We start from the raw sequence: 17,857 nt of genomic DNA on the forward strand, positions 1-17,857 counted from the left end.
TCAATAGTCTAGAAAGTATGACAAAGTATGACAAAGCAGTGATTCCCGGTTTAACGTGCAAATATGCAAATTAGCCTTTTTCTCGTCTTCTATTTTTGGTGAATTCTTGGGTTTTAAATGAAAATAGCTGATAGACGCTTTGGCCATTTGCCTCGAAATTTTCACACATTATTGACAAGGTGGTACCCCTTCAAAATGCGTCCGGACAGTTTATTACGGCGAGTGGCATAAAAATAACAAGTCCGCAATTAACATGGATAAATTATGCAAAAATAGAAAAGCGTGAACTTTGAGGTCATGCTGTGCGACTTTGAAAGCCGTTAGAGAGATGAGTGGACGGATTTGAATTATTAGTATACCAATGTATCCAGTGATGTAATTTTACCCACAAACGGACTTGAAGTTTTTAAGCAAATTTTTTTAAACCACTTTTGTCCAAAAAAGCATATTTAAATTATTGTGTAACACACACTCATAGATGTATATGAAGCCGTGATAAATGCTGACATTTATCTTTATATTTGGCGTGTTCTTTGAAACCTGCTTGAGACAAACTAAATTAACTAGAACGAAATAGTTGAACACAGCTATGAAAAAAAACAAGGATTAATTAAACACCGACCTAAAAAGTATAAGAGCTTCGCTAATTATTCATAGTTGTAAGGACACTCGAATAGCTGAATAAAATCACTGTATTGGCCTGAGGCGGCGCAATGTGCCGTATTGTTTTCAAAACTGCTCTGTGGCAGTTAGTGATCTCAGTTTATGGTATAGGTTTTGAATATCGATAGAAATTTGTGTTTGGTGCTCCAGTAGCCTGTAATTACATCTCAGCGTTTGAATCATTGCTCACGCATGCTGTAAAGTCTGAAAAATCCATGTGTGACAGTGAACAAACGAACAAACTCATACAATGAATGGTTCTAATGGCAGATCAGACGGCGAAACAGCTATTGAAGTGTAACTACATTATAATACTATGAGGCCATGGGAATGGTGTGAATATATCGTTGTCATGTCATTCAAAACCTTCATAAGTGTCACGTGACAGGAACATTTATTATATGATAGAATAATAATCTAAATAAACATATGTATTTATAGTCTACTATAAGGTATGATGGATATTTATATTCTCAGTGGAATGCTGTTGAAAATTATTTATGCGAAAAAAGATTAAAGAATCATGTGATTGAGTCTGGTGAATAAGCAGATTATTCGGAAGTAGTTATTTAATTCTTAGTGCCATTGTACTACACATTAAAACGTGTCGAAAGTGATCATTGCATTATATGGTGACATTGGTTTGACAAAGATTCAATTGACTCACACATGGCACCTATAAAAATCGAGATCTTCATCTTTTATAACTATATATAAACTGCACGATCTTATCTTATAAATGTCTACATTCGTTTTAACAACGCCAGTCCAAAACTGTTGGCGTCATCACTCCAAGTCTTTTCCAAGTGCAGCCCATTTCTCTTCATGGTGTCTTCAAATTGTTCCCATGACCACTTAAGACTCATATTTTCCAATTCGTGGCTATATAGAAGTTCGCCTTTTCTAAAATGTATAGTTAAATCTGATGTTCCTGTAATACAAATATAAAAAGAAGTTTATTTCAATAGTGGAAACAAGCATAATGAGTGACCCTACAATATCGAACACAATATGTATATCAAGGTTCGGAATTTGATCCTGTTCATCCCATATATCGGTTTTGTGAAATGTGTTTCTGAGAATATATTCAATACAATGCCAAGTTGACCTTGACCGAGTTCCCTCACACGTTACATTCAGCCTTGTTTGAGCGGCATTCGAGCGATTCAAACTGTTTGAAGATTGCGTACAGTGCGGTCAAATTTATGTGTGCGAATTAAACAGAATTATATATTAAACATATTGTAAACTGTGGAGCAAATATACCATGGTCTTACATCTACAGATGCAGCGTAGTGTTACCAGGCATTACTATATGTATGAGTTAACATTACAAATGTTGCTGCTTAAATATTGGATTTTTACGGGTCTGACATAGTCATATGTATAGTCAAGTCAAACAAACTTATCTGATTCTTGGGCAAAGACACGAAATACGAAAACAAGAATTTACGAGCACTGTGATGCCGGAATGTATTGATGCGACTTCCAGTTCGTAAACTGCGGGAAATAATCACAAACTGATAGGTGAAGATAAAAAATGAAAATGTCATTTATTGTGAACTACTAATCGACAATGTATTTCGATATGACCATTTAGTGTGGAATAGCACAGGTCTGCCGAAGGTCAGTACGTTTCTCCATATCCCGCCCTGTACTCACTGATAAACCGAAAGTACATTAACTCAACCGCGTGTGCCCGCTTACGTGAAAATGGAAAAAACTTTCTTCTTCACAAAAATCTCGGAAATCATCAATTGATTCGAATTCATAAAACAATATATTGATTCAAGAATATACAGATTATGTGTCTGTTGTTTAAACCAATCAGAATATTGCATTCGAACGTGTGATGCCATGATACGAAATAATTGTTTTGCCTAAAACAAAACTCGTATGACAAACACTAATTTAGAAAAACAAAAACATTCTTACCAAGATGTACGTCCTGTTCGCATGTGCTTTGCAGGGCCTGTTGTATATAATGTGCGTGTTCAACGGTACCAAGCATGTCCTCACGAATGACGTAATTACAATGTAGCCGAAAATTTTCTCGTTGGAAGTTTGCATTGAACTCTCTATTCAATCGTGTCAGTAAGTTTAAATTGAATGGTATTTCCGTTTCTGGATCAGAATATATTGCAAGAACTTTATCTTTATCTTGTGTGAGATCTATACCAATTAGAAGTCTATCTTTTTCTCCTGTAAAATCCGAAAATTATTTTAGGTCATTTTTTTCCAGGCACATGTCTCCTAGTCAGAACACTGTCTTTAATACAATCATTCAAGGTAATTGAATAAATTATTTTTCATTCTTTTATTCCAGCAGGTTTCGGTGCACTTTGGATTACACAATTCTGCTGCACACTATGCACGTAAATAACACATTATTTTTAATAAATCTGCACAGAAGAGTTACAATTTTATTGACCATGTATTCAATAACGTAACTTAACACTTACCCATCACTTCAAAAAGTCTTGATAAAAAAATCTCCATTTTACTTAAAGGTATATTGCTGACACTACTTCCCAGGAATATGAACAGTTTGTCTTTTTGTACACTACTTAAATAAATCAGACCATCGTCATAATCACCAACAAATGGCTCAACCTTTAAAACGGAATCGAATCGGCCCTGCAACACGGTAGCATTTTGCAGCAAAAATTCTGTAAAACACAAATGCAATTTGTCACATGTAAATATGACAAATGTATATTCGGAAGTCAGACAAATGAATGGTACAACCTCTGAAAGTATATACATCCATGATTACATTCCATTACTGTATACACACCTTCAGCTATATCAATCGGTATATATGTCAAGCCTTTGTTTTTCTTCAATAATGCTGATATTATGTGTGTAGTCTTTGTTGAACTGCCAGCACCCAACTCACATAACACAATATCATCTCCTAAATCAGAGATAATCAAATCTACAAAATAATGGTTATTACATGGGTTTAGACATGGCTGGGTTTAGACCGTCGTGAGACAGGTTAGTTTTACCCTACCTACTTGTCAGTAGGGTAAAACTAACCTGTCTCACGACGGTCTGGATTCGATTGTAAATTGAATATAGCTTTAGGGGACCTGGTCAGGCCAAACGAGACACCCAACAATCTTTTTTTTAATTATATGGTGTTCCTACTGCTTTTGATGTGTTATTATTTTTATTTAATAACAATGCGAATATTATTAATATTATTGTGTTAATAATTACTCTTGCAATAAATCTCAAGCAAGATTAAGCCAACAACAACAACACAAACAACAGCTACCTGACTTCCTGTTATGTGTTTGATGCAAGACTTTAGCATATTGTGCAAGCTATGCTAGTGATATAGAAAACAGAAGCCCCTAGGTTTCATAATAACATGAGATGATTAGCTACAGGTATATATTAGTACTGCTAGAGTTATATCATAATTTAGGATGTAACAAACTTATGTACAGCGAGAAAACTGAAGTACATTTTTCCCACTGGGACAACAAAGGACAAAGGAGCATTTTATTGCTATGCCTGGGTTACATAAATATGTAAATTCTCACACCCACCTGAATATTGTTCAAGCATGGTCTTTTCAATTCTATAAATATGATAGGAAGGATTTTCCATAGCAATTTTGTCAAACAGCTTTGAACCGTGGGTGTCATATAAATACCATTGTGGTACATACTTTGGTGTGGACAACAATCCTTCTTTTATTTTCTTCTGCATTGCCCTGTATAAAAATAATAACTTTCTGATGAGTTTAAAAGACCATGGACACAAAAAAACAAACACAAACAAGTCAGTGAAAGAACGACACATGAAACCAAGGCATACAGCCATGAAGTGATGTCAGGTGTTTCGAAAAGAGTGAGCACATCCTGCACCCTGCTATGGGAAGTGAAATGTGCAAAATATATCAAATGGTGAGTTTTGCGACCACGCCCTTTGCACCATTGAACAATAATCATAACATACAATTAACAAAGTAAATAATCAAGTAAATATGTATTACGAAATATAGGCATTAATAAAATAAGCGCATCAAAAATCTAGCCCTTGGTATAGTATTGTAGGTTGGCCTCCCACCGCTGATCATTCGGCTCCCACAATTCTGAGAAGTTGTACATGTAGTGTCGTGACCGTTAACCTTATAATTATGAGTACGATCCTGTAAGATCTGTACATGCGCAGATAATAAATGATGTACGTAAGAAGATAAGCTTGGGAATAAAACTATTTTGTTTGTCATGCTAATTTATAGCGGAGAGCCTTTCTGCAGTTTTCATGATTGTAATCAGCCTAAATGTCGATGGACCAATCTATCGAACGTAAATACGTTTCTTGTTGCCGAAAAATAACCTACAGCACTGGAACGTTAGCGAAATCTAGTTTTATGCAACGAAATGATATTTTGTTCATAAATACGTCAAAAACAAAATGGCGGGGTATATTTTCTGTTGACATTTGAAATTGTCAATATGATCGACCCTAGTGGGAAATCGTCTGTAATTTCGCTTCCAGTTGAGGTATTTGGAATAAATAGTTAGACATATCGACCTGCATATTTTAGCTGCAAAGCTGAATTTCTCTTAAATCCCCGATACAGCCCTTACATAGTGTCGAATTCCTGCCAACCTAAAAGACTGTTATCGGGGCTAATTTATCCCATCCACATCTGAATCTTCACTAAATCAATTCCATCTCATTCACCTTTCACTTTTCTATCTGTCCAATAGTTCAAATTCGACTGTTTTTTCACCACTTTCAAAATAATCCCTAAAATGGAGCAGTCTGGTATTTTAAAAGGATATTTACCTAACCAGAGCTCGTATGGCACGTGGGAAAAGACATTAATCCAACAATAATACATATTAAATGATAAAAAATAATTCTCAAGAAAAGTCATCTCCTCCGCTCCTACCAACCTATTTTTTTCTCTTCAGTCAGAAAAAATACAATATTATCAAAATCCAGTAAGTAATGTTAAATTAATTAATTACCGTATCATTATTGTTTCGAGGAATGCGATATTTGAATCAGAAATATTACTGTTATAAAGTATGTAGAAATGAAAATATGACTACACACCAGTAACACGAAAGGAATAGCATTTTCCTGTTGAATTATGTTCTATATTTGTATTTGCTAACTAAAATCATGACTTTGTGGGATGTCGGCAAGGAATTTATGATACATGCAAATATCTGGTCCTGTAAATGCATGAATTTATATTAAGCACCGTACCAACCCGCACATAATTAAATTATTGGAAGCCGCTGCAATGACTATGCAGTACACAACTGCCGATGTTGGCTCTATCAATGGCATTTTCCACACGTTTTATAACAAAGTAAAATAGCACCATTCCTTCAATTTTATTTAGATCGTATATCTCCTGGTTTCCGTTTTTCTAAAAGGCAATCGGTTCAAATTGCTGTTGCTTTTTTAAAGAGCATGCCACCTGTCCACATGCTCCTGATTCCGATTGTTGAATGAGCCCACACAACGACCCAGGCACCAACAATTTGAACACGCAAGTAGTGCTCATTTCAAACATGTCGTTTACAAAAGGCAAAAAAGGTAAAAAAAACGTGGATTTATGACATTTCTGAATAATAGTTAATTTTTTATGTTTATATTACTAGAGACTTAGAGGGCTCATTTAGACCAAGCGCAAGTTCGCACAGGTGTGTACAAATCACTATTATATGTCATTCAACATTGATGATCTGCCAATAGAAAATGAATCTATTAGATCACAGAAAATCAACGCCTGCCCAGCGTAATTCACTTTACTAACTTGAGCTTTGATAACAGCTCCGTATATGTTCAATCTCTTACTGACATGGTAGGCATACCGGCGAATTACACGAATATATATATTTTATGTTAAAATCAATAAATATATCGCTGCGTGCACAGTATGACTGCTGACATGAATGCCTTAGCGCCAAATATATATCCTCCTACTAATCTTGGAATGACAATCACGGACATTTCTCATCCTACTCAGCTTGAGTGTGATCACAAATGTAGTATTTTTTAAATATTTTTTTCATTTGCAAGACATTTGACCTCAAAAAACGGATTTAACTCTTCTGTGATTCTTTTCGCTGGACCACTTACTCCGTCTACACATTGGATACAAGTCACGTTGAGAGATTCAAAAACAAATCGCGTTTCACTCTATATACTACGAGATGAGAACACATTTACCTAGGGCTAAAGTAAAACCGATCAAGGCCAAAGTATCAACTTGTGTGAATATAATAATAATAGTAAAAGATGTGATAGTAATCAAGTCAAATGATTGCTGAAGACTGAATAGAGGGGAGTACTGTTTTAATAATAAACCAACGTTAGCTTCACGTTCGTGTTCTATGTAAGTGTTTTTTTTAACTAAGTGGGTCGCCAGTCAGAGTACCAGCTTATTTGCTGGTAGTTGTTTTGCTCTAGCAGTACATGATTCTGTGTAAACATCCGTATCATTGGTAATAAACACTTGTGTGACTGCGTCCTAAATGAGAATGTTCCTCTGTATTTAGATCATTATACAATGGCTGACATTAAAGAAGGGATTCCTTATACGGGGAGACCAGGTACTATTTTTGATCATGACATATGCACCTTGGTTTATTATATGTGTCACACTACCAGGCATGATAACAGCAGGGATGTACTCCCTGTAGCACTAATTTCATCGGACAATGCTCCTAACTGAATAGCGCTTGGTGAGCATTCGCCTTAGGCAATCACACACGCGTACATCAACACACAGGACAAATACTCTATGCAAATGGCATTCAAATACACCTTAGAACATGACGGCAACTACACACATATACGTACCTGGTGATGGTTTGGAGTCGTAATGTATAAACAGTATCACTATGACGTCACTGCATTTTTATCTATTTGTATTTACGGTTCACGTGACTCATGTCATTCTTCTTTATTATAGTTTATAAATATTCTATTTATATCATTCTATTTGTTGGGACATAAGCACTGTATTATTATATATCTAGAAATAACCAGTATACATGCCACCGAAAACACGAGCGTGTAGTCCTCACATCGATCACATAGTACTTTTAATAAAATACTCAAATGTACATCATGTTTACATAAAACAGCGAAGGTATTGGTAGAAACACACAGCGACAAGAAGAATCCGACGCATTGTAACAGGTTTTTTTTCTTCAAAATATGCATTGTCAAATGTACTACACAAGCATACTCCACTGACACACATTCATTTCAGATAAAACACATTTATGATATTTACATACGATTTCATGAAATTTGTTTTTGAATTGTTTATTCTCTCACCCGACAATCACTCTATCTGATAGTGTTAAGGATTTATTCAAAATGCAGAACCTTATGCAAATCTCTCAAAATTAATTAATAACCACTCTTAATAAATCAGGAATCTTCGTTATTATTTTTTTGACTTGTCTGAGAATGAAAATTAATGTTTCAAGGCAACAGTGTCTGCCCTTCTCAGCCAGTCTGGTACATGTATCCCATCTGAGCATTTCATTAAAAATCATTCTTATTTTTTTTAGTCATGAATGAAAAATTAATCATAAATATATGTTTGCATAGTAACTGGATCCACATCTCTGTAAAATGTATTTGCTTATTACGTTTACGAAGAGCAACCTGTACTGAACTTTTCCAAAGAATTTTACCAATGAATGTTTGAGCAAGGGCGTTAGGCAAAAGTGTTGGATCAGTGATACATTCTGCTTTGAAAGATTTATAGAATAATATTCGTATTAAATATGCACACAAACTAGATACTGCGCCATTATGTCTATATTTATTTTCCTTACCGATTTGACATGTATTAGATACAGTGAGAAAGTCGTAAGTTATCAATAGCGGCGTACATGAGAGTTGTAAAAAATATTTAACATCATCGATGAATTGCGTGCGCTTCCACTTTACGATTGCCTCTGTGTTCCGCTATAAATGAGAAATTCCGATGAACTATAAAATAGACGGGATATGACATAGTGTGCATTCCATTTTCGGACACACCGCGTACCAGACTTCTCATTCGCGAACGATATTCATGGTATTCGTAGCTGACGGTCAAGTGCCATATAACCACATCATCATTATTTTAGTGTAAAATTGCACGTAATTGTTCATGTACATATTACAAATTTTGCTTGATCGCACCTATTTTTTGAGTTATCGAACCCTGACGTCGGCTGTACAAATATTGTTCAAAATCAGAGTCACCCGGGAACTTGGTTGTTAACTTATATAATTGGGAAATTGGCTGGGCGGAGCTTAGTATTCTAATTTGACTGATTATTCAGCGACAGCAACTGTCAGTCGTTCAATAAATGTAGATAGTCCCAATCTTTTGTTTATGTGTATAGTTACTGATCTGAGCTGTGTAAAGTGAAATAGACAATTCATTTCTGGCGACAAGGCAGCTTCTTGGAATCCGAATTCAAGTCGGGTATACGAGTATGCACAGTTGCACAATTCATTCTAAAGTGACACGTTCTATCAATTCATTCTAAAGTGACACGTTCAATGTTCAATAAATATATTCACAGACATAAATTACCTAGCGTAGAGTAAATTTCTGGTCTCTGAGCGATCACTTTTTACCTCAGACAACTTAGAGAACTGTGTATTCAAACAATATTTATGTTGATTTTCCTTGCATCATTTCAGACCCTGGTGAAACGAAACGCATTCCTTCACGGATTTGACCTACATGTGTTATCTTTCATGACCTCACAGGCAAGAGCGGCTTGGATCGATCACCGGGTCGTAATATTTTGTTATCGTACGGGAAATGGTTAGTTTCGCGTCACATATTCACATGTTTGTACCATTGCCAGTAATCATGTTTTTCTTTTTCTCATTTTGGCTAGGCTACAAAGTATCAACTAGGTTTCCACGCAATTTTGAATTTGGATTGAGGTCGTTCACTGACATCGTGCAGAGAAAATAAGAATTGTAAAGCTGCTCAAGATTTCTTTCGCAGCCACAGGATATCGTCTATTTTTTTGACAAACTAAAAAGAATGTCAAACTATGCCGGTCAAGTCGAACACAAGAATGCATAAATGTCCATCTTTATCGGGTATATATCAATTTGGGCCGAAACGCAGTCACGGCAAAACTTGGCCGAAATATATCACTACAAAATGCACTCTGTCCGTACTCATTTTGCATCCGAAATTGTACGTGGACGTCATGTTGTGATGCTTCATACCAAATTAGATCGTGGATCACTATAAAAATAATCATCCCCGCTACGAGCCGGAAATAAAACCTATTACCAACCAGCACGGCGGCAGCAATCTCTTTCGCTCATTTATTCAGAATTATGTTATATCAGTCATGTGGAAAGCGTCAACAATTCGTTGCATGTTTCTCACGACATGCAACTCGATGAAAGTATTGAAGTGCCTCACATGCAAAAATCGTTCAGTAAGTGGGCCTTAACGAGAAAAGAAAACAATCGTTCGCAGAGGGAATATCCGTATTCACCCGCCGTTACCGGCACTGCTGTAATCCACGTACAAGTGCATTCAATTAGAAAAAAAACATGGCTTCTCATAACTTTCCTGTTCCAGCGGCCATGGAAATGAAAGGCGATCGTGTTCAAAACTGGTCATTCTTCCGTTCACAGTGGGAAGACTAGGAAATAGCCACAGAATTAAATGAGAAAGATGATGTCATTAGGGTAGCCACGCTACGCTCCGTGTTAGGAAAGGATTGTTTACATGTGTATAAATATATCGACATGACAAATGTTCAGAGAAAAGAGGTCAAAGAAATATTAGATGCACTAGAAAAACACTTTTAACCCACTTGCAATGTGATTTATGAGATATACGTGTTCAACACGTGTGACCAAGATGGCAGTGAAGCCATAGATCATTATGTAACCAGAGTACGCCAGCTAGCTAATAGATGTAAATTTGATGCCATCAAGGATGAACTGATCAGGGATAGAATAGTGTTGGGAACCAAAGATAATAGTGCAAGAGCCAGAATGTTAAGGGAGCCTAAACTAGACCTAAATCGAGCCATAGAGATGTGTAGAAGCAGTGAAATAACACAAATGCAGCTGAAGAAAATTAGTGGCACTAACCCAGAAAAACAAGTTGTTTATCATGCACAGAAACGGAAGTACATGGGTAAACAACATACACAAAAGCGTGACAAATAAAGCAGTGGTTTGTGTCACTCAATCTAAGTGACAATAATGAAGACAACTACAACCTGAAGTGTCAGCTGATTGTGGGGCCACATGCAACATGATAAGCGTCAGTGACTACTGTGAAATTAAACAAGAAGAAGATCCAAAATTTCAGGCTAGCAAGGCCATATTGAAGTTGTATGGTGGGCCACTTGGACAGTGTAACCTGAAATGCCATTACTTAGGTATCACATACAATTTGAAATTCCAAGTCACTGATACAATGCAGAAACAAACGTGAAACTAGTACAACACCAGCCAAGAAAGGTACCAGTTCATATGAGAGCAGAACTGAAAACTAAATTAAAATCATCAGAAAAACAACAGGTAATCACAAAAGTTACCACACCAACTGACTGGAATAGCAGCATAGTCGCAGTCAAGAAATCAGGAAAACTACGCGTCTGCCTAAACCCCAAAGATCTAAACAAAGCCTTGAAACGTGCACATTATCCAATGCCAACTAATGCCGAACATTTAGATGCAAAAGATGGGTTCTGGCAAGAGAAGCTAGACCAAGAAAGCAGTTATCTGACTACATTCTGGACTCTCTTGGGTGATATCGCTGGCTCCGCATGCCATTCGGTATAAATAGCGCTCCAGAAGAGTTTCAAAGAAGACGACATGAAGTTCTCAAATCACTACCCGGCGTTAAGGTAATTGTAAACGATATCCTGGTATACGGCTGTGGTGACACAGAAGAAGAAGCAGCCATAGATCAGGGCTAATCTGCACTGGCTCGGAAGGTTGTAAATGATTAGCTAGTTTGAATTTGCATAACAATACTGACAATGAACGTGCATTCAACGCCACAAGTTTTTTTTTTTAGCCAATCAGAATTCATCTTCCGAGCCAGTGCAGATCAGCCGATAGATCACGATCGAAATCTCATTGGGTTGCTGAACCGTGCCAGAGAAGTGAATCTCAAACTCAATAAGAACAAATTAAAGATACGTCCCAAATCAGTGTGATATATGGGCCATTTACTGACAACAGAGGGTCTGCGTCCTGATCCAGAAAAAATACGTGCAATCATAGAAATGCCCAAACCCAAGGATGTACAAGGTGTACAGCGATTCATTAGATTTGTAAATTACCTAGCAAAATTCTGGCCACACTTATCTGACACGTGTGAACAGATACCGATGGCTAACAGATACCGATGCTATATGGGCATGGCAACCACACCCCGATAAAGCCATAGAAGAAGTACAGAAATTAGCAACAAACCACCCAGTACTAAGATATTATGATGTGAAGGAAGAAGCAACCATTCAATGTGATGGAAGTGAAGTCGGACAACCAGTCACATTCGCCTTTCGATCGCTATCTCCAACTGAGCAACGATATGCTCAAATTGAGAAAAAGTGTCTCGCAATCTTATTCGCCTGCGAAAGATTCTATCAGTATATACTCGGACGTAACACTACCAGCGTCGACTCTCATCATAAACGACTTGAAATCATATTCAAGAAACTGCTTCTCTCTGCTCCAAAACGACTAGAACGAATGTTACTCCGTCTACAGAAATACAACCTGGATGTACGCTACAAGAAAGGCAAAGAAATGTACATCGCTGATTTGATCTCCCGAGTTTCTCTACCACAGAGAAAAGTAGAACGCGATAAACCGCAGTACGCAGTCTTCAACATCAAACGAGAAAAAAACTTCAATACAGAAATAGAGAACATTAACACAGCAGAATACCTCAATGTATCTGACCAACGATTACATCAGATACAACAACATTAACATCAAGATGAAGCCCTGCAAGTACTTAAGACAACAATACTTGCAGGATGGCCAGATATCAAAGAATAAACACCAATCATCACTTGCGAATACTCGAAATGTCGTGATGAACTCAGTGTTCAAAATGGCGTCTTATTCAAAGGTCCACGAGTCATAATACCCAAAGTAATGCGTCCTGAAATGCTCGCACGCAGACATTCCAGTCACCTGGGAGCTAAAGCATGTCTTCTTAAAGCACGTGAAGTTCTATTCTGACCACACATGAGTAAAGAAATAAAGAAAACTGTAAGTCAATGCAGTACCTGCAACGAATATTAACAGTATCACCAGAAAGAACCACTCATGACTCATGAAATTCCGGATAGGCCGTGAAGCAAAATTGCCATGGATATATGCAAGTGCCGCGGTAAAGATTACCTGATAATGGTAGACCATTCCTCAAACGACAACAGCAACAACGATCATGAACTGTTGTAAAATACAAGTCAGTCGTCATGGGATTCCAAATACTGTTATGTCAGACATCGGTCCTCATTTTGATTGTGTCTAGTTCAAGACATTTGCACATGACTGGGAAATTCAATGTAATTACCTCATCACCATATCTTAGTCAATCTAATGGTAAGATAGAAGCAGCAATTAATATAGCAAAGCGACTCACAAAAAAGCACAAAGAAACAATGAAGACCCCTGGAAAGCAATCGTTGAGTGGAGAAACACACTGACTGAAGGAACGCACAACAGTCCGGTACAACGTCTCATGGCACGTTGCACTCGCACGCTACTACCTATTGCAAATAGACTACTATATCCAAAAGTAGTTGACGGAGTTACAGATTACATCAAGTAGCGTCGTCGTCGTAAATCTCAATTCTACATGCCAAAACACTTCCCGAATTACAAATAGGTCAGCCAATTCGAATGAAAGCACTACCTACTGACAGAGAAGGAAAATGGCATCGCAGAACTGTTACACGACAAGTTGCACCCCGCTCTTACAACGTCGACATCAATGGAAACACATATCGAAGAAGCAGAAAATTTCTAAGGCCAACAAAGAAAGCGATATCACGAGAAATAGAGCATGATATAGATACCGGCATACTACCATTGAATCTCCAACTAGAAATATGCATCGAGACCTAACACCAAAACACCATCACCAGCAGTGAAGTTACCGATGACAACAGATCTACCTATACAAACATTACCAATGCGCTCAAGTACTCGAGCTGTTAGAATGCCATCACGCTATAAAGACTTTGTCTTGAACTAACCGTCTAAAGGATGGACTGTTAAGAACACTTTATATTGAACGTATGAACTATTGTTGAACATTATTTCGAATTTCATGGACTGATGATGAACATTGTTAGTGAACGTTGAACTGTTAAGTTGAACCGTTGAATCGTTGAACATTATTTAGACTAGTGTTATGGTGCTATCGATATATGCTCGTTTCGAATAGTTTATCGAGTTTAATTTTTATGTTAATGTTAAAAAAACTATGTAAAGAGAGATGTTACGATATTGACAATATTGCTATATAGTATAAATTGTATATGTAATATACATATATGCACAATGTAACGGTATGATGTATAATTCATACATATATTTTCCCAAATACTTTTACAAATACAATGAGTTGAAAAACAAACATTTAATTCGAGGGCAAAGACTTTACATAACGTAACGCTCATTAACGAAACGCGGAGAGCACATATCTCTGCGTATTTTAAAATGCTTTATTTTGCCTGTTTTATATGGAGTCTATTTTCACTGATTTTTGATGAACGGTAATTTAAAATATAGGAAGAAATTAAATTCCAAAACAAACTCCGCCAAAAATTAATTTCAAACTTAGTAGTAAATTGTTTAAGGTTTGCTTAAAATTCGGATGTTATTATGGGCACCCTGAGTTATTGATAGTTCTAAATATATAAGTTCGATTCGGATATTACCTGTATAATGTAGACTGGTTTTGAAGTAGTAGAACAAATTTTAAGTAGCTGACCAACCTTTTTCAAGCAATAGACAGATTCAAGTAACGGACTGGGGCTACTATACAAATTAGACATGATTTTTTTTATTTGTATTGGCATAGGCTGGTGACTAAGTATACTATGTTCCAAAATGCTTATTGTTCAGTTCTTTATTTATTTATGCACAAAATGTATATAAATTCATGTTTAGTGTGTAATGTTAAGCATTATTTATGAGGTAGATATCTAATTACTCGTGTGATCTTCAGTACATGATAATGTCAAGTATTTGCATTTTGCGTTAATTAGATTAATTTGAAAAAGTTTGTCGCGACAACCTGCAAGGTAGACTATCCCTACAATGGATAGAAAAGGTTTCCTACCAATGTATGAACTAAACAAATAACCACGTCCAGCCACGGGAGCCCGAGAATTACAATAAAGTGTACACACAGCCTGTATGTTTCGACTGGTATCTAGTGTATACAAATAGACAAGGGATGAAGGCTCCAGTAATCCTACATTTTTTAAACTGGTAAAAACAAAACATAAATTTTGTTGGACGTTTATTGTTACCACTCATGTGTCATATAGCGGTCACAGCCTCTAAACGCCACCACCATATTAATTAGGACTGTATTCAGAAATGGTTATAAATGGTTCAACAATTTCGATTTTTACCGATACCTCTCCGACATTTGATTATAGGGATTATAGGAATAATTCCACAGTAGTTATATTTATGGTATCAGCAGCATTTCGAACATCATAAATGAAAATTCCCTTTTGTAATTAAATCAATGGACAGAGAATTTCCGAAATTGACATTCAAGACAGGATCCACTATCCCGCGGAAACCCGTCACTTTTTGCAATCATGACATATGTACGTTGGTTTATTATACGAGTCTCAATACCAGCCATGCACTCCCTATAACCAGGGAGCTGTAATGCTATAACACTCTTTTCCTCACACACTGTTCTACCAAACCGAATATCGCTTGGTGAGCAGTCGCCTGACGCAAGCACACCCACAAACACCTGAGTCATGCAGAACAAATAGCTTTCTCTGTAAATGACGTTCAAACAGGTCGAGAACAACACATATTTACGTACCTGGAAACTGTCACTGCATTTATATCTGTTTTAGTATACGATCCACATTCTCCAAATCGTTCTCTATTATAGTCCAAAAATGAAATTTGAAGCGAGCGTGTAGTTGTGACCTCGACAATATACGAATTTTAACAAAAATACCAAAATGTATAATGTATTTAATAATCAGAGGCGCCAGACGTGTCCACAAATATGAAGTATTTGTGGAAAAAAAATCCACAATTTATCTGTACTGAACTTTTCCTGCAAATATATAAATGATATTATTCATGTTTCCATGAAATATTTACACTACTCAGAAAATCTTCACAAAATAAACAGACCAAAAATAATTCAAAAATACCATGTTTTCCTCAAAATAGCCAAACATTATCACCAAGAAATGAACACGTTGTGATCCTTAATACATTGTACCTCTTGCTAAAGCAAGTGCAGTGAAAATTCGATTGATACTGGTTTTGCAAGTGTTTGAAACTTGTTCATGTACTTTCGAAATAGTTGATTGCGGTGACTCTCTATATTTTGTGGTTAAAATTGGCATAGTATTTGTAGTGTGCCTCTTTCAAATGTTTTCAATAACGCTTGATTTTCTTTAAATTCGCTTTATTCGCTTTAGTATAATTATCCGAATAATTAATTAAGTTACTCTGTTCGCGATTTCGTTTTACTAGATTAGTTTAATACGCAAAGTTACTTGCCGTCCTCATAAATGCAAATGAAATCACGACAAATGCAGACAATTATCTTGATATTTGTTATGTTATTTGTAACCTGCATCATTATATTCCCTAGACATGCTGCTGGAAATGCTTAATCCAAACATGTATCAGATAAAGCGAGAAACGCAACTACAATCCCGTTTCTATCTCGATAGATGTAGTTAGTTATTAGTAAATGTGTATTTGCAATATATCAATGAGAATTTGATGTGGTTATACACGGATACGTGCTTAATAAAATCAGCTATATTGGCCTGAGGCGGCGCTACATTGGTGTATTGCTTTCCAACTCCGTGCCAGATAGAGGTCCCAGTTTCTAGTACGTTTTGCTAGCGTTTTTGGTGTTGCAATGTATGTATTTCGCTTGCCTGTAATTGCATTTATGCGTTTATGCAAGTATATTCAAACGTTTTTATCTAGAACAAAATGACTGACCTGTTCAGCCATCAAACCCAACAAACAACAATTGAAGTATCGACTAATACTTGAAGCAAGCAGCTGTCTAAAACATTAAGGTAGCAGAATAGTTTTTTGCATGAAATATGTAAACACCTATAATCGGAATAAATTTTACAAGAAACCATACAATCTATATATGTTTGGAAACCTCTTGACTTGTACTTTCCTATTATTAATTGTTTGTGAACATTGTGTTTGTTTTAGCGTCACGTGATTCTGAAAATCAGCGGGGCTGATAATTTAACTAACGTGAATAAAATTTTAATTATCATCTCTACAGTCATTCATGCGATCAAAAACTTTACACTGTTTTGAGACAAAGGTCATGAAGTTTAAATCAGTATTTCTATTTTTTGCATTAAATTTTTGTTTCCTTTCCGAAAATCACAAATTGCAAGCACGTTTTTTGGTGTTAAAGAATGTGTATATCGATGGTTTGCGCGAGGTTTGTGAAAAAACGCAATAGAATTTCGCAAAAATGTAAATATAGATATGAAGCCAACATATCCAAGAGTAAGAAAAACCAAACGGCGACATCGTAGCGCTACTCACTGAAACGCTATTTAAAATTAGGTCAACGGTAATTGTCAGGAACCGAACACCGAGAAATCGGCACTTTTATGATTTCAAACTTCAATCAACATTAACTCCCGTTTTAGCAGCAAAATTTACATGGGCTAATTGTAAATGAAATACTTTGAAAGTTGTTTTTGAGAAAAATCATGAACCGACATTTATATCCGTGAAATACTTTGTTTTTTGGCCGTTTTCTTTCACGCTATGATGTTTTGTGACGGTCTATTCTGATAACGAACGGTGACATCATTAATTAAAGCTTGGATTATGCGAAGTGGGCGGTTCTGTTTGCGAGTAACAAACAATACAGACACTACACTTGGCAGTTGAAGTGTTTGAAAATACAGTG

General features: G+C 36.3%; 1 protein-coding gene across 1 annotated transcript; it reads right to left on the reverse strand.

The window, feature by feature from the left end:
* Positions 1–1,214: 1,214 nt before the first annotated feature.
* LOC146730608 (uncharacterized) lies at positions 1,215–7,544 on the reverse strand. Its single transcript, XM_085493623.1, has 6 exons — positions 7,510–7,544; positions 4,224–4,390; positions 3,461–3,601; positions 3,126–3,332; positions 2,599–2,865; positions 1,215–1,594 (listed from the first exon to the last, which is right to left on the reverse strand). Exons 2-6 carry the CDS (start codon positions 4,384–4,386, stop codon positions 1,407–1,409), a joined length of 966 nt encoding a protein of 321 aa, XP_085349749.1. The 5' UTR covers positions 4,387–4,390; positions 7,510–7,544; the 3' UTR covers positions 1,215–1,406.
* Between the last annotated feature and the right edge of the window lie 10,313 nt (positions 7,545–17,857).

This window comes from Saccoglossus kowalevskii, chromosome 19, assembly GCF_978046115.1.
Source record: "Saccoglossus kowalevskii chromosome 19, keSacKowa6.1, whole genome shotgun sequence".
Lineage (NCBI taxonomy): Eukaryota > Metazoa > Hemichordata > Enteropneusta > Harrimaniidae > Saccoglossus > Saccoglossus kowalevskii.

Bases quoted from the DNA above. Each gene is read 5' to 3' on its own strand.
- LOC146730608 (XM_085493623.1), bottom strand. From the start codon at position 4,386: ATGCAGAAGAAAATAAAAGAAGGATTGTTGTCCACACCAAAGTATGTA. The intron at 3,602-4,223 runs GTGGGTGTGAGA...ATTATTTTGTAG, and splicing joins CATGCTTGAACAATATTCAG to ATTTGATTATCTCTGATTTA. The intron at 2,866-3,125 runs GTAAGTGTTAAG...CGGATTTTACAG, and splicing joins AAGACTTTTTGAAGTGATGG to GAGAAAAAGATAGACTTCTA.